The sequence below is a fragment of the Polyodon spathula genome, unplaced genomic scaffold, assembly GCF_017654505.1.
Source record: "Polyodon spathula isolate WHYD16114869_AA unplaced genomic scaffold, ASM1765450v1 scaffolds_1265, whole genome shotgun sequence".
Taxonomy (NCBI): Eukaryota; Metazoa; Chordata; class Actinopteri; order Acipenseriformes; family Polyodontidae; genus Polyodon; species Polyodon spathula.
Genome location: NW_024472748.1, coordinates 586 through 24,815, shown reverse-complemented (window position 1 = coordinate 24,815; position 24,230 = coordinate 586). Strand labels below are relative to the sequence as shown.

Sequence of the window (24,230 nt, the reverse complement as noted above, 5' to 3'; positions counted from 1 at the left end):
CTGCATGACGTGTGTGCTATTCACATTACCTAAACAATGCACAAGCATCAGAGCTTGAAAGAATAACCGAGACCAAACCATGGCTTTACCGTGTGTTGATCCCACACTGTCAATTGGGCAGTGTGGAGCAGGTGTAAGGCTATGAAACACTCAAGGAATATGTATGTATTTAACAGATAGAAAACCGTTTATGACTCTGGTGAGGCCGGCATTGTGATACTTCTACACTGAAGATTAGCAAGGGCTGTATTTAGTAATATACAAGGGACTTTATACTGGAAAGCTTGTGCTGCGAAATGTTCAGCTGGTGTTTAAATGAAAGCAGGACACGTGATATTATTAGAAAGAGAGTCATTTTATTAAGTTTATATTTTTACAAACACCTGAAGTTTTACCTAGTGTAGTTTCAATTCACATTACTGCAAAAAAAAATAAAAACAAAAAACACATTAAGAAAAAAGGTCCTGTACACATTAAAAATTCACCACAACTACTAAAATCCATAATTACAAAAGTTATTGTTCTGGTCCCTAAAGAGAAAAACTTTCAACCAACAAGACTGAGAAATGTATAGTATACCCGCAACACATAAATTATTTAAAAAACAAATCATTACCAAAATTCCCCAAACATTCACATATTTAAAATGCCTCGTCTACTATCTACACGCGCAGAGCACCAGTGCAGTGTTAAAAATAGGGTAATTTTAGGAAGGTGTGCTACTAGAGTCCAGCTGTCTGTTTCTGGTGCCTCTTTCTACCATGTGAAAGTGATGGCTTCTTTACGAGCATCATTTATTAAAGTTTCAGCTTATGGATTTGTCTTCATAGTTAACTAATGGGACGTGTGAATCCATCTTAAAACTTGGAATTTGATTTTGTTTTACCCGTTTAATTTAAAATCGGAATACAAAATAAAACAATGACTCCGTTCTTCCTAAGTTGGGTGTCGTGTCTTTTGCAGGGTTACAGCACCGTTTGAACAGATTCTAAAAAATCGGTTCTAAGTTCTAAACTCATTTTAGGAATATTGTGTTCGAAACTGGGAACCGTGAGATGCAGCACTACATTTTATAAAACCGGGACCCCTCATCACACATGATAACACTGCAATAAACAAAAAACAATAAAAAGACTTTCGAATTTTACCAAACAAAATCCAACACGGGGGGGGGGGGGGGGGGGGGAGTTGCATTGGTTCTTTACAGAAAATCTAAAATAAGTTACAGAACAGTTTGTGATGACCAGAGTCTGTCCATGAGAAGAGATCACACCAAAAAGGAAGACTTCTGTCTGAAATCGACCTGAATAAAAAAATAAAAAAATAAATAAAAAAAGGGGGGACAGATGGACAACTATTACCACATTCTGCTCTTCAACATTTACCATTGAATACTACTGTATTCAAAACAGTTAATTCACACTCTCTCTCTGTCTAAATGTCTAGCACATTCTGTGCTCAATGGGATTGTGTGTGTGTGTGTGTATATTATATAGGAGAGAGGGTTAGAGACAGACAAGGATATAAAAACATTTTTGTTGTGGTTTATCTCCAGTAATATATGAACTGGTGACGTTAATGGGATGGGCTACGTAATGTAGTTGTGACAAATCCTTGATGACATCATGGGGTCCTCTATTATGACAGATTACCTATGGGTTCTGAGGTCACCAGGTTTTGTGGCACATTAAAACCTTGGGCTTTACATCTGTGAACTGGACTTTGTGAATTGAGGTGGACCAGAAGCATGCCTTTCATGATCAAGGTAGGAGAGAGGTAATGTAGCGCCAGCATATAGAGAAAGGGATCCCTTACTATCACAACAGACAGAACCCTAATGTAAAAGTCAAACTGGATTTGTTATTGAGCAGGTTATTATGTGACGATTAGGGAAGGCTGAATTCTTATCTAAACTCTGGGTCCTTTCAGGAAAGAGCTCTTGGTATTAGTAATGGAAAGGTCTCTCAACAGGAAATGTACCACTAGCATTTTTACAAGATAGATAAATACTCACATCATCTCCTGGGTCAGTGTCTCTAACTGGAGGCACACTGTACACCACTTTAGGTTTTCTGAGAGAGAAGAGAGAGAGAGAGATTAATAAGAAAACTATACAGAATATCAACTAAAATGCTGAACAAAAAGGAATTACTCACACAAACTAAAATCTTAAGGCCCAAAAGCATATTAGCAACAGAAGTTGGAGAAATGAACGAAATGAAACATCTTGTTCGACCAACTGCAGCAGAAAAGTGGCCACTTGGGGGTGCTGTTGCTACACAAACCCCATATAAACCCAGCCTAGGCAGCTGAGTGCGGGGAAATACGGCACATGAGAAACAACACACTGTACCAGGAACTAGGTTACTTTGGTAGGTCAAAAGTAAACAATATAGAGAATAAGGAAACTTACCTTTCCCTTTGTTCTGTTGGGGGCAGGGGGAGAAACAAGAGAATAAAGTGTTAAACATCACAAATGAGATTCGGACTGACAGGCAGGACATGCACAGTAAACATGCAACATGAGGTGTCAAAACACGACTGCAACCCGCTGCTCCTGAAAACGAGTTCTGAAATGTGTATGAAACACAGCTGCAGCTGCCCAGTCTTATTAGACAATTAACACATTAGCCATCTACCTAAATTTAACCTGGTTAATTATCTGTGCTTAAAAGCATTGGTTAGGCTTTGGCAACTCCTTTTAAAGAATGGAAAGGCTTCAAGTCTCCCTGTCTCAATTCCTCTTAGTTTTAAGCTAAATGAATGTTGTCCTGTTTTGATATTGTTAATGTAATTGTAAACTTGGTATTCATTATATGCCAATACAAGTAGAAGGTTAATAAGGCGATACTTACTGGGCAGATAGCCTTTGCGGTTCGCGTACCAGACAGCCAATGCAATCACAGCAATCAGCAGCAGCACTACAATGACTGCGGCGGCGATCCCCCCGACATTCACATCCCCTGAAAACACACAACACTTACAAGAAATGCACGCCCACCTTCTGAGGTTCCCGTTGGGCAAAGCACTTCGTCTATACCTTGCTAAAGACACAAGTGACAATTTGCAGCGCTGCTGGCGGTGTTCGTTTTCTTTAAACTTACCTACTTCCATTCGCACAGCTCCGCATGTGCTAGGCTGCCCAACTCCATTTTGTACTTGGCAGTAATATTCCCCGGAGTCGATTTTCGCCACAGGTTGAAATGTCTAAACAGAAAGCAAGAGAATCCGTTGACAGATTCATATCAAGTGAAGCGTGTGCGTGCATGTGTGCAGTACTGGCTGCTGCAAACCAACCACCTTAGAATAACGTTGATCCAGCCATATAAAGACGCGAGATCTACAGAATTGCAGCAGGCACTAGTATCAACATGAATACAAAGTGTGCGTGTGTGTGTGTGTGTGTGTGTGTGTGTGTGTGTGTGTGTGTGTGTGTGTGTGTGTGTGTGTGTGTGTGTGTGTGTGCGTGTGCGTGTGCATGTGCGTTCCACAGCAGGATGTCATTTTAGAATTTGTTTGGACTTCGGAGTAACTATCTTCATCACACTTTAACTTCTTCAGTGGACTAAGAATAGCAGTGCTGAACTCAAAATCCCTTTGCATGAAACGCCGTCCTATTCTAATAAAGTGTACCGCTACAGCGAGTAAGAGGACATGGAATCGCGCTGCATATTCATTGCCTAGTTTGAGAGGCACATGAAGCAGGAGTAACCCAGCGTATGCAGAACAGCTTCCAGCTTACCAGAGTCCCTGTTGAGGGGTCGAACGTGTAGGAGGAGTTCTGGAAGGCTGGGATTTGTTTTGGCGAGTTTGGGACAAGAACCTTGTTTCTAAACCACTGGTAAGTGGGCTTTGGTGAGGCATCCTTATCGGAACAGGTGAGAGTGACCTGCGATCCCGTGGTCACCGAGGTGGGCACCCTGCAGACCGGAGGGGAGGGAGGCACTGGGAAAAAAATATATACATTCAGATTACCAACATGCACAACACTCAGAATCCAGGTAAAACTATTTGAAATTGGCTACGAGAACATCCTGTTCCACGCAGAATAGTTCTGTTTTAAATAGTTCGAGATGCACGTGAAAATCTGAGTGTATCTCAGATTCATAAAGATAGGCCCCTCCTTAGAGCCCCAGATTGATATTCAATACTAGTGCTAGGAGAAAACGCAATCAGATCAGCTGTTCTCTTGAAATGCAACATAGGGCGATTTATGTGAGCAGACATACCTGAGAAAAATGCCCTCGACGCAATAATCAAAGCAAGTAGCTAGATTTATTTTACAACTAAAGCTGTGAAACTGTTTGTAATCTGAAAGAGCATTCAGAAACTGACCCCTACCCCGGTCCATTGCGTTCCTCACCTTGCACTAGGAGTTCGATGTTCTTTTCCGCATAGCCTCCAGGAGAAGTCACTTCACACGTGTAGACTCCATTATCATTCCGCGTAACCTTACTGAAGCGAAGTCCACCAGTGTACTGTTCAATGCGGCCCTTGTACGCCGCTGCAAGGAGCAAGAACTTCATTCATTAAAAACACCACCATAACAAAAGAGACCACCACAAAACACACAGTCAGAACAAAAGAGACCACCACAAAACACACAGTCAGAACAAAAGAGACCACCACAAAACACACAGTCAGAACAAAAGAGACCACCACAAAACACACAGTCAGAACAAAAGAGACCACCACAAAACACACAGTCAGAACTGGTAGACTGATTGCTGTCAATTAGTTGCAAATAACTATCAACCCAGAATTGCGTCTCTTCCATTTTTGGAACAGGCCGAGTGCCGGTGACGCATACCTGTAATATTTCATCCATAGCTCTGAACACACTGTGTAGCAGAAGACGTGGCGATTCTGAAGAAGGAGGGAGGATTGTCTCAAAGGTTTTTGTGAGATTAAAACTGTACTGTACCTGTTGGTTCGTTGTTGTAGAAGACAAATACAATTCCTTTGCTGCTCGCAAATTTCCACTCAATTCTGGGGTTACCAAAATCAGCGCTATACTCGCATGACAGGTCAGCAGCTAAAAAAAAAATAAACGTGGGCATTTTAAACATTCAAATACTATGTCATTTCAAACACTCAATCACCAGGCGACAGCAATACCAGCGGTAAGTAAGGTGTTGGTTATCTATATACTGCACCGGTGCCGTCAGCTTTAATTGCAGGCGTAATGACTCGTTATGCAATTTTGAACAAGAGTGCGGTGCGCTGTTGCTGTTTATTGTGATCACTGTAATCACTGAACGGTCTAGTTCTCGCTTGCAGATTATTACTGTCCGATAGCCCCCCTGTAGGAGTTTGCAAGTCTGTACAATAATTCAGAGCTGTGCCCATAGTGCGGTTTCTGCAGCTATGAAGATTCAGTCGAGCACACATGTCAGCGTCTATATTTGCATGCTCAAACCTCAACCCCCCCTCCTAAACTCCTCTAACCTCTCAGCAAGATCATTCTGACAGCAGCTTACCTGCGTTTTCCGGGACTGAAACTTTTTCCGACTTGGTGGTTATTGAATATGATGAAGCCGTGGCTGTGGAGAGAACACACACACACCCGTCAGTCATTCCGTCAGGAGCGGACCGGTGACGTCATCCGTGCCGTTTCCCACATGCAGCACAAGGGGGCAGCAGAGACGCCATGCTGCAAAACCCTAACAGCAAGTGTGCGCCTGTCATCCTGTTCGACTTGCGTGAGCCTTACAAAAAGCGAAACTAGCTTCCCATAAACAGATGGGCAGCTTGCGAGAAGAAAAGTCCTGTCACAAAATATCTGCACCGGTTTCAAAGGGCAAATGCAAATAATACGTTGCTGGGGAGATTCTAGAAACAGCGCTGTTGTCTTTAAAAGCAAGACATCACACTAGCCTGGTTTTATCAGTTACCAGCAAAGCACTGTAACATGAGACCAGCAGGAACTTCCCTGTTTTCAACACAGACAGACAGCGAGTTTCGGCAACAATGAGAGAGCATTGAGGAAGAGATCTAAAAAGCCAGTCAAGGCTGTGCGTCACAGACAGAGTGCACTATGACCAGCACTGGTCTAAGATGCTACTCTTCAGCAGGTCTCTGAACCTATCCTTGTTGAGTGCTGTCCACAGTATGGGTTTCCAATTCCACATCTATATCAGGAGTTCACTTTAATATTGAATTCTCTCATTGCCTAGCAGTTTGAGTATCAGTCTTCTGTAGTTTACCTGTACAATAGTGTATGCTTTTTATAGTTAAGCTTTGATTTGCAAAATAAGCTCACAGTTACCAAAATTGCAATGCAAGCCAAACTGTAGATCACAGTATTCATTACAAATAATCCCCCTGTACCGCTTGCAGTTGATGCATCAAACCTAGAAGAATCAATGCACACACACAAGGTCTTATATCCTCTCTGAGTGGTTTCATGGTCCAGAAATTCATTTGATTTGACTGTGTGTGGGGTTACAAGGACAACACATAGTGCACATTATATACTGAACTTTCATTTTAAAACTTTAGATCACAAACAAACAGCTGGAAGGTTAATAAAGCGTGTTGCATCACCATGAAGAATTTCTTTTAAAAGTGACACCCTTAGCTACCTCTAACAGTTCTTATCTGTTTGTGTTTCTCTGAAACCAGGCCCACTTCTCTTCTTACACCTCCTCCACTAGACTCCAGTAAACGTATTGCACATGTCCTGGTATTTACTTCCTCTCAATCAGTTTACCAGACTGTGTAGGGGTGCACTCGCTGCTGTATTAAAATCACAGAGCAAGTGCACACATGAGTTAGGAAACAGGTCAATCACTCAACAGAATCAGATGCTCAGAGAATAGCAAGCTCTCTTGTTTTGACGCCTGTTCGAAGTACAGTTGATATGCATGAAACCTGCAGTTTCAATGGAAGCAGAATTGGCTTAGTCATTACATTAGCATACAGAAGAAGCCCTCGGTTTCACCGAAACAAAGGTCACTGTTAGCAAACAATAAGTCTATAAAATAAAATGTTGCAAGGGGTCTATGCAAAGGAAGTGACAACTTCACTGTGGCTCTTCACATGGTATATATAAATCACACACTCATTTCCAAAGTGACACACATGTCTGTGGCTGTCTAGACTTCACTGGGCTTGATATGTTAGATCAACAGGAAGCACACCTGCAGTCTTTGTCATGATCCCTGCACCTGTTGGGAGTTTATTAGCATACAGTACGAGAGTCTGATTTCATTCAAACACTAATCAAACACATTGCAAGCAGGAGCGCTCCCATAGGCAGCATCTACATGTATTTAAATCGCATGAGCAAGACAGGCAGCATGACGTGGGCGTTTAAATGCAATGCTTTGCCAAGGCAGGCCTGCATTGATCTGGAATGCAAGAGGATAAAACAGTAATTAAGTCATTAAATGACTAACAGCAGGGTTCTGCTGCTGTAAAAACACATTTAAAAGAGGGAGAATCAAGGTTAGGTCCCGATAATCAAATTCTATAGCATGGGCTAAGCAGTCCCCGATTACACCATGTAACAATTTATTTTTTTTTTGTTCCTGGGTAGTAAGTGTTATTTCCTAATTGCGTATGCCTCAAAAGCATAGAAAATGGTTATTATTCCCCACAAACTTTGCTTTTGTGACCAGGACAGTGATATTTTGAAATATCACTATTTCCAATGGGAAAACGGGCAAATGTGTGTCTCTTCGTTCACAGTCAGTAAAAAACAACATATGAATCCAAATTAACATGTATTTATACTAAAGTAATACAAAAATGAAAAGAGATTTAGAAGTGAGTAGAGAAGCTAATATTACCACAGGCTGTGTTATCACTGTTTTTGAGAGCAAAAAGTGATCATATATAATCAGATGTACATCAAACTGACCACAAAAGGAATCACAAGTTACTCTTAATATAGATTCAACTGTCTACTTTTCGCTTCACGTAAGAAATGCTGGAATTTTGCTATAGGAATCCATTCGGTGGTAAATGTGAATGGGGTCTTTAATGAACACAGTCTTGGTGTAGTCGTATTTTTAAAACCTTTTGTAATTCTTATATTTTAGGATTAGCACCGCGGCAGTTTAGCCCCAGAACCTCAGTGTTAAAAAATTCAGCTGCGATCAGGGGTCCGTTCTGATTCCATTTCAAACTGGGAATTGATTAAACGAACTGAATATAAAAAAACAACTGGGATTGAAGAAACGGAATTGACCCGAAGCCTGTCACTGCTAAACAAGCCGTTTTATTTATTTATTTTTTTAAACGATCTACACAAGATAAAACAGACCACAAAAGTTAATCACACGTTGATCAGGCTGTAGACGCAATGCGCAATTTACATTTTGTATATATACAGGTTGTGGTTCGGTAGGAAGAGGAGCAGGCTGCTGTCCTATTACTAGTCAGCACTTTGCAAAGCCTGCATGCAGGGTTTAATTATTATTATTATTATTATTTACAGTTTTATCTGAGCCAGGATAATGCCTCGACATCAACGAGCTGCTGAAATCCTCAGCGGAAAATCGTGCCACGGGATTCTTGACAGAAGCTTTAAAACACCACCCGCTTAGCTCAACTTAACCTTTCAGAGTTTCCTAAAAATGCCAACCAGTCATTTTTGTTCTTGTATAGAATGTAATAACATGTGTTATTCGTTTTATAATCCACACTGTATAAAAGGGACAATGGCAAGTGCTACACTTTTAAAAAGACAGATTGGCCTGTATTCGAACAATACGCCTGGACAGACTTGGGATTTAAACAACGTCGGGAACTACACATTATCACTTGTCAGAACCGTGGCTTATTAGTTAATGCCAGTCTCCAACGCAAAGTACTGTGCCCTTTATTATATATCCCTATAAACAACGCGCATTGATGCGAGACTTACTGAGTGTTCCTGCAGGCACAGGGTGTTAGACTACCATGTTTATTAATATGAACAGATAGTTTATTTATTGCATCAACGTTATTAATATTATTAAAATACATACTAGACCATTTGGAAACGTGTCCATTCTAATACCCTTTTAAAATGCAATTCTCTTGTTGGAGTGTTGCACAAGTATTTTGTTTAAAAAAATAATACCATTCTAACAATAATTAACTTTAAACCACAAATACTGTACTTTAGACTTTATTTTAGACTGCCGTGAAACATCAGGATGCGTGGAAAAAATAGGCATGACGAGAGCAGGTAAAGCGCTTCAATACACAGGTTTACAAATAAAAGCAGAAACTGGCTACTCACCTGCTAGTAAAAAACCTAGGAACGCAGAAGACAATGTTTTCAAACTCGATCCTCTCGCCATTGCTGTCGGATTGTAACTCCAGTGCGCTCTTAAACGAAAACGCACTTTACCAACAAAAAAATAATAATTAAACAAACGTATTTGTTAGCAGTAATAATGTACGATAGTTTGACTTGTATAGCAAAAAAAAGGTATACATATAATTATCAATTAGTTTGAATCACACTTCTTCAGCGTTAAAAGCTGCTCACAACCGAAACGACCACAAACTCATCTACGCCCTTCCGTGTTGCTGCTGTACGCCTCACCTGCCCGACAGGTACAGACTCTCCTGGTTGGCTGGAACTGTTCTAATTAGCCATTTCAGAGCGGATGCACCTGGCAGTCTCTCTTCTCCTTTTGGAATTGGTTGCACTGAATTGGGTTTCTGTGTGGGGGTGGGGGTGGGGGTGTTGCAAAATGTTTGGAGAAACTCAAGTGACGAAACTAGATGTTTGTTCACCATGTTGGTATACCCGAGTGCGCGAGCTGGCTCAATGATACCGAATCCCAACTCGCATAACCTGGAAAATGGCCAATATGATAACAGTGTACTGCCGTTATACATGCATGCATGCATATATATATATATATATATCTATATTATTATATATATATATATATATATCTATATATAGAGAGAGAAGAGAGAGAAGAGAGAGAGAGAGACTATTTGTCCTAAATAAGGAAATTATTTTTTGCAAAAAAGAGAATGTCTCCCTTTAAATCAATGTCCCTTTAAACATAATAATAATAATAATAATAATAATAATAATAATAATAATATTAATAATAATTGCATAGTTTTTCTAGTTTCGGTTTAGGGTAGCAAAACTATATATCTGTGAGCTGTGCTTTCTTTTCATATGCTGGCCTGTATCTCTAGCTACCATTCCTATACAGATGCATGTGAGACGTTGTGTCGAATCACATTTTTAAAAATAAGTTTTCCACTGGGGGGGTGTGTGTGAAGTGACGTATTTTTTCACGCTATGCGTGGTGGCAATTGTAGTGCGGCGATCCATGCTCCATTTTGTACGAGGAAGAGCAAGACTCAGCGGTTTTTATACAAGGCGCAGTCATGCTCAGAATCGGAATTAGCGCTCATTTACTCGTTTCCGTCACCTTTAGAGGTTGTACAGTTTGTTAAACGTAGAGTAAGAGAAAAGACCATAGCTAAGCTGCATGCCAAAGCGAGGGTAAGAAACTATGTGTTTTTTTTTCAACATATCAAATATAATGCATATCATTGGGTTTTTTTAAATACACATTTTTTACAATAAACATTTTCCTTAACGAAATAGTAGTAGAAACTGGGAAATGTTTTAAAACTGAAACGAAAAAAACAGACATGAAAAAGGAATTTTCTGAGTTGTGTAAATATCGTTTCCTGCAAAATGCTACAGAAATAGCACAGCCGAGCTGCAACGCTTTCCCTGCTCCGCTACACTCTTACCCAAAGCACGCGTTTGAATGTGTCCGCGCTGTCAAACAACCAAACTGGAATCTGAAGTGATTAACTCGTTTATTTTCTGTGCGCAGCAACTCGGCGTGAACTTAAAACACATCTTTAAAGTAAAAGGTACTGTTTTTAATTCTAAAACTGCCAGATATCTTTCTGAATTTAGTTAACTGAAACTAAAACTAAGTCATTAACAACCAAAACTAAACAGAAAACAAATAACCTCATCATGAATCTCTTAACATAAAAACTGAACTGAATTAATGAAACTGAAAAAAAAAAAACCAAAAACACTGATGCATATTAAGGAATTTTAATCCAAAATACAGATTTGCTTATTAAATGCATTAATTGTAGCTCGGTATACAGTAGTTGGTTGCTCAGCTTGAATTGGGACAGTTCCCAAAATGCATTTGAAAACGATGCCGCTTTCTGTCCGTATTATATTAGGCTTGTAGGTTCTATAGACATTGTCATCACAAATATATTGCAAATGTCATGGACTTATGTTATGTTCTTATGATATTATATTATCAGGAATCAAATTTTCCAGCTTTGCCTAGAGAACGATCAACCTCACACCTTTAATGCACCAGGCACTCAGGAAACAAAAGGCTATTCAAACCCGTCTCTGTGATTTAATTAACCCGTGTAGTGAGAGAGGTGTTTTAGCATAGGAGTCTGAAAAAGAGAGAAAAATAGCTCAAACGATTTAAGACCACTATGAGTACAAGATGCAAGCGTTTTTATTCTTAAATTGCCTAACAAGTATAGAATAACCCAGGTAATAAACCCCTAAGAGAATTAAACTGTTTGCAATGTCTAACCAAAGTCCCAACCAGACATGTTTGGTGTCCAAAGAAATGTAATTTCTTATGGTAAAAATCAGGGGAATTCAGAGTAAAATCTGAATTATTTAGCAAAAGTTGTGCACGTCTTAAAGTTTCCCCTCTCCAGGTTAGGATAATCAGACAGAGGAAGGGGTGAGCAATCAACATTGCAAGCCCATGTGCTACAAAATAGCCAATCGGAGCATGCAGCGGGAAATTCAAATAGTCTCTTTGTTTGAAAAGTATAAAACCCCTGCTTTAGCCCCAGCTCCTTGCAACCCCAGACCTGCGATAGCCCCCTCTGCTATCCGCTCAGACTCTAAGAAACTACAAGACTGCACCTGGAGCCCTCAGCTCTCACTATTTATCCATCAAGGTTGGGAGCCCTGACACTCTGAGAAACGCAAGGTAACAGACGCTGAAAGGGACTACTTTTCAGGCTAAGTAACAATACTCTTAAATATCTATTCAGGTATCGTGTGACCCCTTGTGTCAGTATGTATTAGTATTTCTTTGGTAAATTGTTGTTTTAAACCGTAGTTCTCATTGTAATGCTTTTAATGTGACTAATTGTGTAACTGTTTTGTGTGATTTTCAAACTTATTTTGGTTGCATGCTTAATAAATACCATCCTTCTAAGAAGAGATTCCCAGTATTGAGTCATTTGCTCATGTTGAACAAACACGATTCATGAACTTTGAAGAGTCTGGAATGTGGTCTATTTTCGGCTTGCTGTAACGTGTAAATCCCCCATCGTTTTCAGAGAGCGATATTAAAAACAGGTTTGTACGTTATAACAGGACACAGCTTTTTTTGGAGGTCCTTTTAATTTACTGCTGTTAAGAATATATTAACTGCCTACAATAGAACCCACAGGCTTTACTGTCAAAGTGCTTACAGAGTTTATGTACGAATCTCATTATCACTAGTTTCTAACGGCAGGAGCTTTAGAATTGGTTTTCAAACTGCACACTTTGACTGGTATAGCGAGATCATTTGGTTTGACTGGATCTTACATGGCTTTATTTTTATTTTTTTTAAAGGAGAGATGAAAAACACCTAATTAAAGCAAATCAGACATTTGGAAGATGGAAGCTGTTCCTTTGGAAGAGGAGATATCGGAACTCGAACCTGCCCGAGACATCTGTGAAGTGGAATCAGTCGCTAGGGAAGGCGATGAGGTCGAACTTGAATCTGTCCAGAACAAAGATGAGGAGTTAACTGAACTGACAGTCATTCTCCAGAGCTCACACCGCTGCACTGAATGTGAGAAGAGTTTTACAGCCAGGAGCAGCCTTAGGCGACATCAAAAGGTTCACACGGGCGCCACAATATATGTTTGTTCGGACTGCGGCCGGAGCTTTAAACAATCTGGAGAGTTCAGGAGGCACGTGAAGGTCCACCTGGAAGCAGGGACCCTCTTTCTGTGCTCAGACTGCGGGAAAAGCTTTGAAACCCCAATCAAACTGAAAAAGCACCAGCGCATACACAAGGAAAGGGCTCTGCGTTACTGCAACGAGTGTGGAAAGGGCTTTAAAGAGTCCGGATCCCTCAAACTGCACCTCCGAATTCACACAGGAGAGAGACCGTATCACTGCGCTCAATGCGACAAAAGGTTTACGGATTCGGGCAAGCTGAAGGTCCATCTGCGGATTCACACGGGAGAAGCCCCCTTTCCCTGCCCTGAATGTGGGAAATCTTTCAAAAACACGGGGAACTTGAGAACCCACCAACGCATACACTCGGGCCTGGCGCCGCACCCTTGTAACATTTGCAATAAAAGCTTCACGCAGAGGGGGAACCTTAAAAAACACCAGCAAATTCATACAGGAGAGAAGCTGTATCGCTGCACAGAGTGTGATAAAGGCTTTACAGAACTAGGGAAGCTGAAAATCCACCTGCGGATTCATACAGGAGAGAGACCCTATCCCTGTACTGAATGCCAGAAGAGTTTTAAAGAATCGTCCAAACTTACAATCCACATGAGAACTCATACAGGAGCCACCCCTTATCACTGTGCCTTGTGTGGGAAGAGTTTTACTTACTCTTATCAGTTAAAAGCACATGCCTGTAAAGAAGGGTTAAAACTATAATTATTTCATCAATTCATTTTTTTATGTGATTAATATATTGTTGTATGATTAAGATGTTAATGGGCAAAATGGTATGAGCACTTTGTTTTAGAATTACAGATTTATACATTATTTAAATCCAGGTGCTTTTCAAACTACTTTAGAAGTTGCAGATAGTGTTCAGACTTTCAGTATCTTTTGAATCAGCGAAACACAAATAACTCGAGGTCCCGAATACGAAGTGTAAGCTGCATTACTGTTAATGATCACTCCTTTACTGGTTCCACTGGGGAGGATCTTCACATTCCTGTTTATTATTAAATATATAGTTTGATTTTGTGTGTCGTCATACCAGCAGAGTGATACCATCTGAGTTAACTCTGCCCTCCAGTGACTTGTAATCAACATCACAGAACCACTGCACATTGCATCAGTCTCTGCTTGAGTGGGGGCCACTATTGAATATAATGATCATGTAGTATAATGGTATAAAAGTGAAGGAGGGGCACATTGTTGTCAGGCAGTGAGTAAGGGTCTCGTATACATATATTACTGAGCGTGTCTCCAGGTCTGTTTAATATTTAGCATCTTATTTTTAATTGTGTTCTAACGTTTAGCAGTCTGCTACTGAAGTCCAACAAACTCAAAAAGACCCAGCTCTCAGGAAAGGCTAATACAATACACTCTTTCAGTTTAGTCTGTTGTTTTTAAGAAGACAGACTTATACAAAAAAAGGTGAGTTTTATTGAAGCCAGGTGTGAGTACAAGACAAAATACCACATGGATATAAAGGGATTTCATGCAGACCTCCCCCTCCCACCCATCCATCCAACAAAAAAAGGCGAGTTTTACTGTAAAAGCACTGAAAAACGTAATCCTAATGGGAAGATTCAAGATCCTTAACAGTACTGGTTGAAAGTCACCCTGTTAGACCTTTCATGATTACAAAGTAAACTGGTACCCAACTGAAAATCATCATGCACATCATGCACCTTTAACAGCTGGATTGTGATAAACAATTATTGAACCACTAATTCATCCCCTCTTTCTTCTTAAATGAAGGAAAACAAGTTATTAAGTTTTAATCATCTGTGACGATGGATGCTGATTGAATTGCAAGCCTTTCTGCGGCAGCACCGCCAGGTAAAGGGGGTAAATCCAATTCATTTTTCTGTTGGTACTGTGTGGTTGTAGGGTTTTTAAAGCCAAGGTGCTGTTACAGTTAGAACTTCTTAAGCTTAGTGGGGATTTATGGTGGGTTCATGAAACTGTACAACTGAGGGACCAGCGTTAAGCCACGCAAACTCCTTGCATTCCAGAGAGAATGGTTTCTTTTCTGCCTCACTGGGGGTCAGGGGTTGCAGCTCCCACAATGCCATGCTGCCTGAGCTGGTTTCTCAAGATCTGGTTCTTTGTTTTCCACTCTTCCACCTGGATGAAAAGAGAAAGAAACTGAAACAGCGCAAACACAAATCTCTGTGATTGTGATGTACAGAAGGGTACTGTCAGTACCTGCTGCCGTAGTAACTGGTTATCCAATCGCAGCCTGTCCAGCGAGTTCAGCTCCTCCCCCAGCCTGAGGTTGCTCTGACGCATTTCCTGAATGTAATCACAGGCTTTCGACAAGATGCCGCCTTTACTCTGAAACCATCGTAAAAAGAGCATTTCTGCACCCACAAAACACAGAGAAACACATGCACCGTCCACAACTGTTACCCACTCAATTGTGATCAACTTAGAGAAACTGAAAGAAATCCAAATTCAATGACATGTGTTTCGACAAAGTCTTTTTCAAAATCAGACAGGTAGTTCATCAGAAGAGTCTTGACCGTCATTGTCCATGCACAATTACAGGTAGGTCACCTTGCTTCAATTGTGATCATTTCGAAAACAAGCTCTTTATTATACAGGTTTTGGGGATTACGGTTGTCAATATCAAACCCAACTTTCTTTACCTGTCCAGTCTTGGTTGCATCAATGGTGCAATCTGGGATGGTTTTTGAGAGTTGAACGATCCAGTTATTAATTTTGTCTCTACGTCTGCGCTCAACTGGGAAAGCAAAAGAACACACCCTGTACAATGACTCGTCATTTTCAGGCCAAGCGCTAGATGCTGGTCTCTGTGTATTAAACCAACTTTGTTTCTTTTAAACTTTTTAAAATAGACATTTCCCTAACTTGGAAAACTAAGACATTTTCTTAAAGTCTTCTAGACAAATGTTTCAACCACGGATTACTGAAAAGACATTAATCTGTGCTAGTCTTCGTTTCTATAGTTTTTTTAGATTTTGGAATTGTGGATATACCCCCCCCACCCCCCGACAGAACACAGCAAATCGAACTGTACTGAAATCTTCAATGCATTCATTGATAGCCCCTGCTGTCTCCATCTATCGTTCTGTTGTAATCCCAGAATGTCTGTCACCTTCGTTATGCTGGGCTCTCCTCTTGTCATCTCTAGTAGTCCTCGGTGCTTCTGACTTACTGAAAGAACACAAAATAAAAAGGTCTTCTAATTGTATCTAGATCAAAGATGGTCAATTCTTGCTCCACATCTAACCATAAAAACAACATCAAAATACATATGTCAAATTGTACGATTAGACTAGATAAAAATAAAATTAGAAGAGTTAACATTAGAGTTGTAAAGATTGTTAAGAAAACTAATTGAATTTCGAATCTAAATAGCTTCAGATATTAACCATTATTAATATTAATACATATGTGTCACATCTGCCTTACAAAATCTCCAAGCAAGACCAAAGGCTTTAGATACTGACAAATAAATCTCACTATAGGAGCAGAACTGTTGCCTCTGAGTTCGGCTCCAGCCCAGTATTGTGTGGCGTTTAAATGACCATTTAAAAATGAGACTTCACAAGGTGTATTACGTGTTGAATGGCTGAGTTCTGGGAGCGATTGAGCGCTGGTTTCCTCCTGTCAGGACTTCCTGTGGCGACATCATCACATACAGCTGCCCTGAGAGACAGAAATAAAGGATCACTCGTTTCACCTTCTCTCTCTCTCTCTCTCTCTCTCTCTCTCTCTCTCTCTCTCTCTCTCTCTCAGTCCACTGCGTCAGAAATGCAATTAAAAAACAAAATAATCTAACATGCCACATATCAGAAATTGGCCAATCGATGTAATAGGTTGGTCAAAATTCCTGATTTAAATCTTCGTTTTTTACCCATGTACACTATTACAAGATCCTCTCGTTCAAACTGCACAAGATGGCATCTTAGTAGAGACACCCTACACACAATGTGTTAACTTGTATTTCCTGACACTTTGGATACGGGTGTATAAATATATAGGTGTTACTGCATTGCTGTACCATCCACTTTGTAACTTAAAATCAAGTTCTCTTTTTAGGATTAACAACTTTTTTCAAGGTGTTTCAGTTTAATTAGAATTTTTTTAAGTGGCACAAGAAACTACTGTTTTTTACCGCTTACCTGAAATTAGAAGATCTCTCTACAAGACACACCAGCTCACCTGTGGGAGTGTTCTGACCGAGCAATGAATCAGGCGCCTGTACGCTGGTTACCATGGTGCCAGGTGTGCCGTCTGTGATTGTCGCCGGGTAGTAGGTGTAATGAGTCTCATTGCCGTCTCCTTCAAGACCCTCTGACTGGGAAAATACAGCCTGCACGAGGAAATAAGAGCGAGGACTTATCGGTGTGTTACGCACACGTGCCACTCAAGACGGGCGTCACAGTGAATCAAACATCATTCGCTCAAAGCAGCAGGTAGGGGGCGGGGTTTGTTACCTGGGTAACTGGCTGTGCTGTCGGGAACCCGGTCACAACACTGACAGCTGTGGTTCCGTCTGTCTGTCCCTCTATCTGTCCGTCCGAGACTTGAATTACTCGATAGGTGACCTGAATATGAAAGGCAGAATGACTTGAGTCCAGTATACATCAGTTAGGGCATTTTAAGAAAAGTGGCTCAAGGTTTATCATGATTATCAATTTCATCACGGTAAAACAGTCTTGGAGGGCACTGGATGAACTGCTTAAGGGCTACATTGCAATAACACATCCATTAATTACAACCTGGGGTTGTGAACCTTGACTTTTTATTGCAGTGGCAAAATTTTGAGTTTTGTTTACTTCCCACATTTGTGACACTTCTGCACAACGTAGTTTAGCACCTCCAGCAAAATCTCTTGGTCAATATGATATAAATGAAATTCAAAAGCAAATCAACACACAACAGCATTAAGAATATCCTGAATTATAAAATATGCACTGCGTCAAAATATGACTGTTTGAAAAAAAGAACGAATAAAGTTTCAGAACTCGCCATCTTGTACAAAATATGTAATTTGTATATTCTTGCAGATGTGAAAACGATTGGTTCACAGTATGTCTGTACTCATGTGCCAGAACTCATAAATAAGGAACTCATGCCCCGGGGGTTGGTTTGATAAAGCTAAACCCCACAGGGACAAGCCACAGCTATATATTTTTGAGCACTTTGCAGCACTAAAGAATCACCCTGGATTGTATCCGTGACCCTCCCAAAATAACACTTAAATGTTGTTTATCCAGGGGAATTTCCTGGTTCTGTAAAATGCTGTAAAGAACTGTGGCTTATCCCAGCAGGGTATAGATACATGAAATAATCACCCTAGACCCAATTGCACAGTGCACGTCCATATGAACATTGAACTGGCTGACCAGCAATGCATCTACAATGAGACCTACTGACGTGTGCCTCCACTATACCGCCAGGGTAATAAAGACTTAGCTCTGCATTGTGCACTGCTGCGTAGCAGTCCCAAACAGCGGCATAGCGACTCTGCCCTCTACATTGCTCTGCCCTCCTACCTGCCCTGTGGGAGGGTACAGCTCCCCTACCTGCCCCCCGGAACCCTCGGTCTTGAAAAGGTATTTGATTGGCTGCTCCGAGGAGAAGGTGGCTGCTGATTGGATAGTGGCGATGGCTGATGGGTCTTCTGCTGTGGCCACAGCCCCTGAGTAAAAACATAAAGCACACTGAATACAACGACGTATCATGTGTGAAGCCAATAGCAAATAAACATTTTGACTAATGTTTGGAAACTGAAAAGTCGCTTGACAGCAATACAGGTGAGCACATTGTGACTAGACACATTTTCATAAATAGAATATTAAGTCTGTAGCTAAAATAAGACAATTGGGAAAAAAAGTATTTTTGTGCATGAATACAAATTCTTCCACCACAGAACAGCCTCTGTCTATTTGAAAGGCAAATGACCTCAATTTGTGCAGACTGATATAAAATGAGCATGGTCTCATCTAACAACATTTCTCACCTTCCTCAATAACAGGGATGTTCCCATCGGAATCCGGGCTTTTCTGTTGCCTAAAAAAGAAAACTATTACATTTACAAATGCATCTTAACTTGAAATCTCCAACTGTTCAAAAGCTGAAAACAATTTTAAAAAGGTCTAATTAAGCTAACAGTTCAATGAAGTAATTGAGAACTCAGTTGGAATGAAAACCAGGAGACACGGTGGGTCCCCAGGACCGGGATTGGGAACTCTGCTGTAAGGTTTGCTCACCCCTTCATTTCAACAGACAGTGTTAAATGATGCGGTACTGCCTCTCTGGTTCGATATCTCAGCCAAGCTCTTGAGACAACGACTGGCACCTGTTAATAGAAACACCCCTATTTAAAGCTATAACCAATGCAGATGATGGATACTGCATACAAGTGGTGTGTGTGTGTGCGGTATCCATGAGTATACAGAACAGTGTGGTCCTTAATGATGTCATTTAACCAATGTAAATGGCATGCAGATAATAACTAGTGTCAGTTTTACAAACAACAGGGTTTTTTTTTTTTTTTTTTTTTTTTTTGCATGGGGTAAGACCTGTCAGCTTTTTCAACTCACCTCTCTAACCGCAAATTAATTGACTTTATTGAAATATATTGTAAAGCAAGTGCGGACTGCGTGAACTGTCGCTAAAAATGTGAAGTGTTTTGCTAACTAGTTATTAAAAGCGCACACCTGCCCGGGGGCGGGAATGCCTTCCTGTGAAGATCGTTTCCATCAATCAGACCTCTACAGCTCGCCGATTTGCTCTGTGTGTGTCTGATTGCCGCGGGACTGTGTGAAGCAGGAAAAACATATTAAACACATCGAAACTTAACCGGGAGTTTTAAACGAGATGCGGATGAGTGCAGCATTCTCCAGGACCCAATTGCACGATTGCCTGGCAATGTTTATCACACACCACTTCAAGCATGATGCTCTCCCGATAGAATCGCCAGCGCAATTAAACGCATTTAATGAAGCCGCTCACGCAATTCACACTCGCTTTACTAACCGATTGCAAACTCATGTGTGGTTTACCGGAGAGTTAAAAACGTGACCGGAATTACGGGCTCAGTTTGCAAGCAAGTTCGCTGGTTAGAATTAGCAAACAAACCAGAGGAGGACACGGACAGCAGTAACTGCGGCTTGCACATTACCAACAAAGCGCAGCGCTTCACGACTGAATGTATTTCCGCTATTCGCTTACTGTATTACAGTAAATCCGACTTTAACGCAGACAGATACTCGCTTAAAAAAATGAACCACAGCTCTTTAGTGTTATAATATGAAAATGCAGTTTTAGGATAAGGACGACAGTATTATTATTATTAAGTGCAATGCTAACCCTATATTTGCAGTATTTAGGTTGATAACCGGTAAAAGTGTATCTTTATAACAGACGTTTACCGCCCCTGACAGCTAACAAAACCCAAAATGTAACACAAAGGACAACGATTTAAATATTTCGTTTCCGTCACTTACCCTAAAAAAACCTCCCTTTTGTTTATATTGGAAATGGCCTTTCTGCGCATGAGCACTAACCTACCCACAGGCGCCAGCGAAGCAGCGAGGACCCGGATTCAGACTCCGCCCTCTTTCTTGTGGGCACATCAAAGTGACTTCAGCTAGGAGTACGCCATTTTTCTTTTGGGTAGGATCAGTCACTTTCTCATACAGGTAAGAGAATGTGCAGCGGTGCCATGGGAACGGAGACGTGCAATTAAACAGTGGGATCGAATTTATGCCATAAACTTGTGTATATCTAGTCACTTCACTAGCATTCTCTAATGTCTAGTCACTGTGGATGTGTATCTTGACAAATATATTTTTTCTGTGATCCTCTGAATCATTGAAGTTTATGACATTATGTTTTGAAATGAATATTGTATTGTATTTCTTTTTTTAATTCAATGTGAAAGTCACAATCTAACCAGTCAATAACATGTTTGGTTGATAACTGTTCACTAACATAAACATCAATTATTAGTATGTAGAGCAAACACATTTCAAATTTAACAGACAACGTAGCGATCTGAAAATCCTTACTCAGCAACACAGCACAAAGTGGGTTGGGTTTGTGGATAGAACGGACAGACTCATAGCGTGGGAACTTAGAGCGTGAGTAAGTGAACTGAGCAAGGTGGATAATGAGAAATCAAGACAACTGGTGAAATATTGGCATTATTTTGCCTCAACAGTGAAATGGTAAGGACTATATTAAGTTATTTCTTGAGAATATTTAGTTACAGCTATTCAAGGTGTCTTGGCCACTAACTATTTAATTAGAGAAATCGGTTCTGAGGTTTTATACTGTAAAGATTGAAGACCTGTCTGTTTTCACAGCTTGAATGGATATACCCACAGGCTCACTCGTCATCTTTTAGATTTGAACTGTGAAGCGCCCTGTGATGCTATGAAAGAGTGCATTGCTGTTAAACAAGGTAACGATGACAACAGATTTGAAGAGTTTATACTGTTTATTAGATTCAGCGTTAGCTTCCAAGACCTCAAAAGCCTTCAGGCGTCAGTGGAAATCTAAAGAAGTAGGTGTTATTGTTAAAGGCATCTGCTTTTGTAATTTACCCCTGAAGATGTATCTGAGGTCTTGAAAGCTAGCGTTTGACGAGATCAATTTTATTTGGTTTGAGAGCCAACGCATTTCTTTACTGGCTCTGTTTGGCGGCACCAGTTCTCCCAAAATGAAGCTGCTGGTGTGTTTTGAGGTTTGCCAACCGAGTGAAACTCTTCCGGCAGTCAGCACAGTGGAATTTCTCTCCGGCGTGGCTTCGCTGGTGTCTTTTCAGGTCCCCAGAGAACTTGAAGCACTTCTCACACTGCCTGCAGAGATAGGGAGCCTCGCCAGTGTGAACCCGCTGGTGTGTTTTCAGGTGCTCTAGCTGGTTAAACCTCTTCCCACAGCCGGTGCAGGAGTACGGGTACTCCCCCTTGTGAATGAGCTGGTGTCTTAAGGTGCTGTGACTGCGTGAAGCTCTTCCTGCACTCAGTACAGTGATACGGGCTTTCGCCTGTGTGAACTCGCTGGTGCTGCTTCAGGTTTTCCAGGGTCCTGAAACTCTTTGTGCAGTCAGCGCAGCGATATGGTTTCTCGCCCGTGTGAATTCGCTGGTGCTTCGTGAGGATTCCTAAGTGGCTGAAGGTCTTGCTGCATTCAGCACAGTGGAACGGGGTCTCCCCTGTGTGAGTTCGCTGGTGTGTTTTAAGGCTGTTCAGACGGCTGAAGCTTTTGCCACATTCGGTACAGGGGTGTGAGGCCGGAGGCTTGCCCATGCTTTCTGAATCAATGACGCACACAGAGCCTGCAGGTTTGGTACTCTGCGAGTTTAATGCTTGCTTTTCACTGGTTTTGATGGAACGAGTCCTCAGCACCTGCAGGTACTCTTTGCGGTGTGTGTTTTTGACATGCTTATCGAGGTACTGCTTTCCAGTAAAGGAGATTTCACAGTGAGGGCAGGGACAGGACTCTGTTTCTTCTTCTCAATGAAGTTTGGAGGCTTTGTAAAGAGAGAAAAGTAAAGGTGACACATTTGTTTGCTCTGTTCGTTTTGTAGGCTGCCTCTTTTTACTGCATAAATGTCAAGTACATTAGATATAAAAATGTATGCGGAATCCTTAATACCAAATCGCTAGTGATTGATCAAAATAATTCCAAAAAACGTACCTGTTGTGCATTCACTATTCAAATCTCAAGTGTTTAGTTTTGAAAGAAACACATTATCGTACACAAGTACTATTTTAAATTTAAAACGCGATATCTGGTAGGAGGTGAAGCAACTGTTGCTAGCCATGATTTCAGGCAGTGTTGCACTTCCTTGATCATTTCCCCTGAAGTGTGAAACTGTCACCACCCCTTCAGTGGCTTCTTTCCCGTTCCTTTACCCAACCAGCTGCTTCCCATATTGATTGGCATGCTTTCAGCCATTTGGTCCAGAAGACACTGCTGAGGTGAAATGGCCCAAGAAGTGCATTTTGGAACAAAACTGTGGACCTCCGGTCAGAAGTAAAAAATGTGATTCTTGACTTTTTCTTCATTCAACTACATTTCTACTTATACTTACGTAGCATGCTGGCAGTGGAGTGAGTTTGTCCTGTGATGTGGACTGCCTCCCATTCGGGATAATCTTCTACAATGCAGACCAGTCCCAGTTCAGAGACGTTCCCTGCACCCTCAGACTCCAGGTCAGACACCTCCTCTTTAATGCAGACAGAGCCCAGTCCTGTCACGCTGTCTGCACCCTCAGACTCCAGGTCAGACACCTCCTCTTTAATGCAGACAGAGCCCAGTCCTGTCACGCTGTCTGCACCCTCAGACTCCAGGTCAGACACCTCCTCTTCAATGTGAACAGATTGAAGTCCGTAGAGATGATCTTCCCCCCGGCAGTTCCTTTGCCCAGTCTCTTCAGAGTGGGTCCATTCCATCTTCCAGCCTTCAGCTGTATCTGCATTGTGAAGAAAAGTTTACAACACAGAATGAAAGCAATTCAGCCTTCAGACTATAGCTCGGTATGTTACTCTTTACTTTTAGCTTGTAACAGGTGCTAATATTTAAATAAGCAATTAAGTTTAAGGTTATTTTACATACAGAGAGCTTAAAATGCCAGGCATCGTGTGCCCAGTTGTTAAAATCGGTTGTCTCTCTGTTCAGCTGTGAAATGTCTTTAAGGAAAGGGGAAGGAATTCACATTATTATTATTATTATTATTATTATTATTATTATTATTATTATTATTATTTAAACGCCAATATCCAGGGTGACTTACAGTTGTTACAAAATATCACGTTACAGATAAGAGCAGTTATAAAATCCAATCAAATCTGTAGAAAATAAGAGCAAATTCAAATTGAGCGAAAATAACAAAAATACAGTAAATAAGTTTGCGAGCGATTTTGACTACGAGCAATTAAACTTAAAAAATATTTGGATACAAGAGTAAATGCTATAAAGAGGTGAGGTCATCCGAGCTCGCATCCTAATCCAGGGATTGCAATAAGACTCCTATTGCACAGCAGTTTAATTCATTCCCAGGTTTTAATACGCGCTTCATTAGCCCCATTGTCTAAGTAACACGCTTAGGTGCGTCTTATTAAACCTAGTAAAACCAAGAACGGATCAGACTGCTGTACAATGGGAGTCTTCTTTCCATCCCTGTCGCCGTTTTATGACATTACCTAACACAAATGCTATTACACACACTAGTGGCGTTGCAAACGGACTCGGCCACTCTGTGGATCAAATGCAAACTGCAGCAAAACAGTCCAATCTAAACCAT

At 41.0% G+C, this 24,230-nt stretch overlaps 3 protein-coding genes and 1 pseudogene across 8 annotated transcripts; 1 reads left to right on the top strand and 3 right to left on the bottom strand.

The window, feature by feature from the left end:
- Positions 1 to 336: 336 nt before the first annotated feature.
- On the bottom strand, positions 337 to 9,642 carry LOC121309403 (junctional adhesion molecule A-like). 2 transcript variants are annotated; one of them, XM_041242310.1, is made up of 11 exons: positions 9,542 to 9,642; positions 9,233 to 9,337; positions 5,481 to 5,543; positions 4,925 to 5,035; positions 4,364 to 4,504; positions 3,743 to 3,945; positions 3,105 to 3,207; positions 2,856 to 2,963; positions 2,414 to 2,426; positions 2,015 to 2,072; positions 337 to 1,303 (listed from the first exon to the last, which is right to left on the bottom strand). In XM_041242310.1, exons 2-11 carry the CDS (start codon positions 9,291 to 9,293, stop codon positions 1,268 to 1,270), a joined length of 897 nt encoding a protein of 298 aa, XP_041098244.1. In that variant the 5' UTR covers positions 9,294 to 9,337; positions 9,542 to 9,642; the 3' UTR covers positions 337 to 1,267. The 2 variants fall into 2 exon arrangements, with proteins under 2 accessions (XP_041098244.1, XP_041098243.1); XM_041242309.1 differs by lacking the exon at positions 9,542 to 9,642 and having other exon boundaries at positions 9,233 to 9,513.
- A 652-nt stretch (positions 9,643 to 10,294) lies between these two features.
- LOC121309397 (zinc finger protein 239-like) lies at positions 10,295 to 14,463 on the top strand. Of its 2 annotated transcripts, none has more exons than XM_041242296.1 (2): positions 10,295 to 10,471; positions 12,608 to 14,463. In XM_041242296.1, the coding sequence occupies exon 2, from the start codon at positions 12,653 to 12,655 to the stop codon at positions 13,655 to 13,657; it is 1,005 nt and encodes a 334-aa protein (XP_041098230.1). In that variant the 5' UTR covers positions 10,295 to 10,471; positions 12,608 to 12,652; the 3' UTR covers positions 13,658 to 14,463. The 2 variants fall into 2 exon arrangements, with proteins under 2 accessions (XP_041098230.1, XP_041098231.1); XM_041242297.1 differs by lacking the exon at positions 10,295 to 10,471 and adding an exon at positions 11,589 to 11,972.
- Positions 14,464 to 14,816: 353 nt separating this feature from the next.
- usf1 (upstream transcription factor 1) lies at positions 14,817 to 20,482 on the bottom strand. Of its 4 annotated transcripts, none has more exons than XM_041242298.1 (11): positions 20,425 to 20,482; positions 19,186 to 19,274; positions 18,936 to 18,985; positions 18,469 to 18,614; positions 17,407 to 17,517; positions 17,132 to 17,282; positions 16,528 to 16,615; positions 16,062 to 16,120; positions 15,592 to 15,686; positions 15,149 to 15,277; positions 14,817 to 15,067 (listed from the first exon to the last, which is right to left on the bottom strand). In XM_041242298.1, exons 2-11 carry the CDS (start codon positions 19,191 to 19,193, stop codon positions 14,978 to 14,980), a joined length of 927 nt encoding a protein of 308 aa, XP_041098232.1. In that variant the 5' UTR covers positions 19,194 to 19,274; positions 20,425 to 20,482; the 3' UTR covers positions 14,817 to 14,977. The 4 variants fall into 4 exon arrangements, with proteins under 4 accessions (XP_041098232.1, XP_041098235.1, XP_041098234.1 ...); XM_041242301.1 differs by having other exon boundaries at positions 18,499 to 18,614; XM_041242300.1 differs by lacking the exon at positions 20,425 to 20,482 and adding an exon at positions 20,288 to 20,375.
- A 963-nt stretch (positions 20,483 to 21,445) lies between these two features.
- On the bottom strand, positions 21,446 to 23,759 carry LOC121309399 (annotated as a pseudogene).
- Between the last annotated feature and the right edge of the window lie 471 nt (positions 23,760 to 24,230).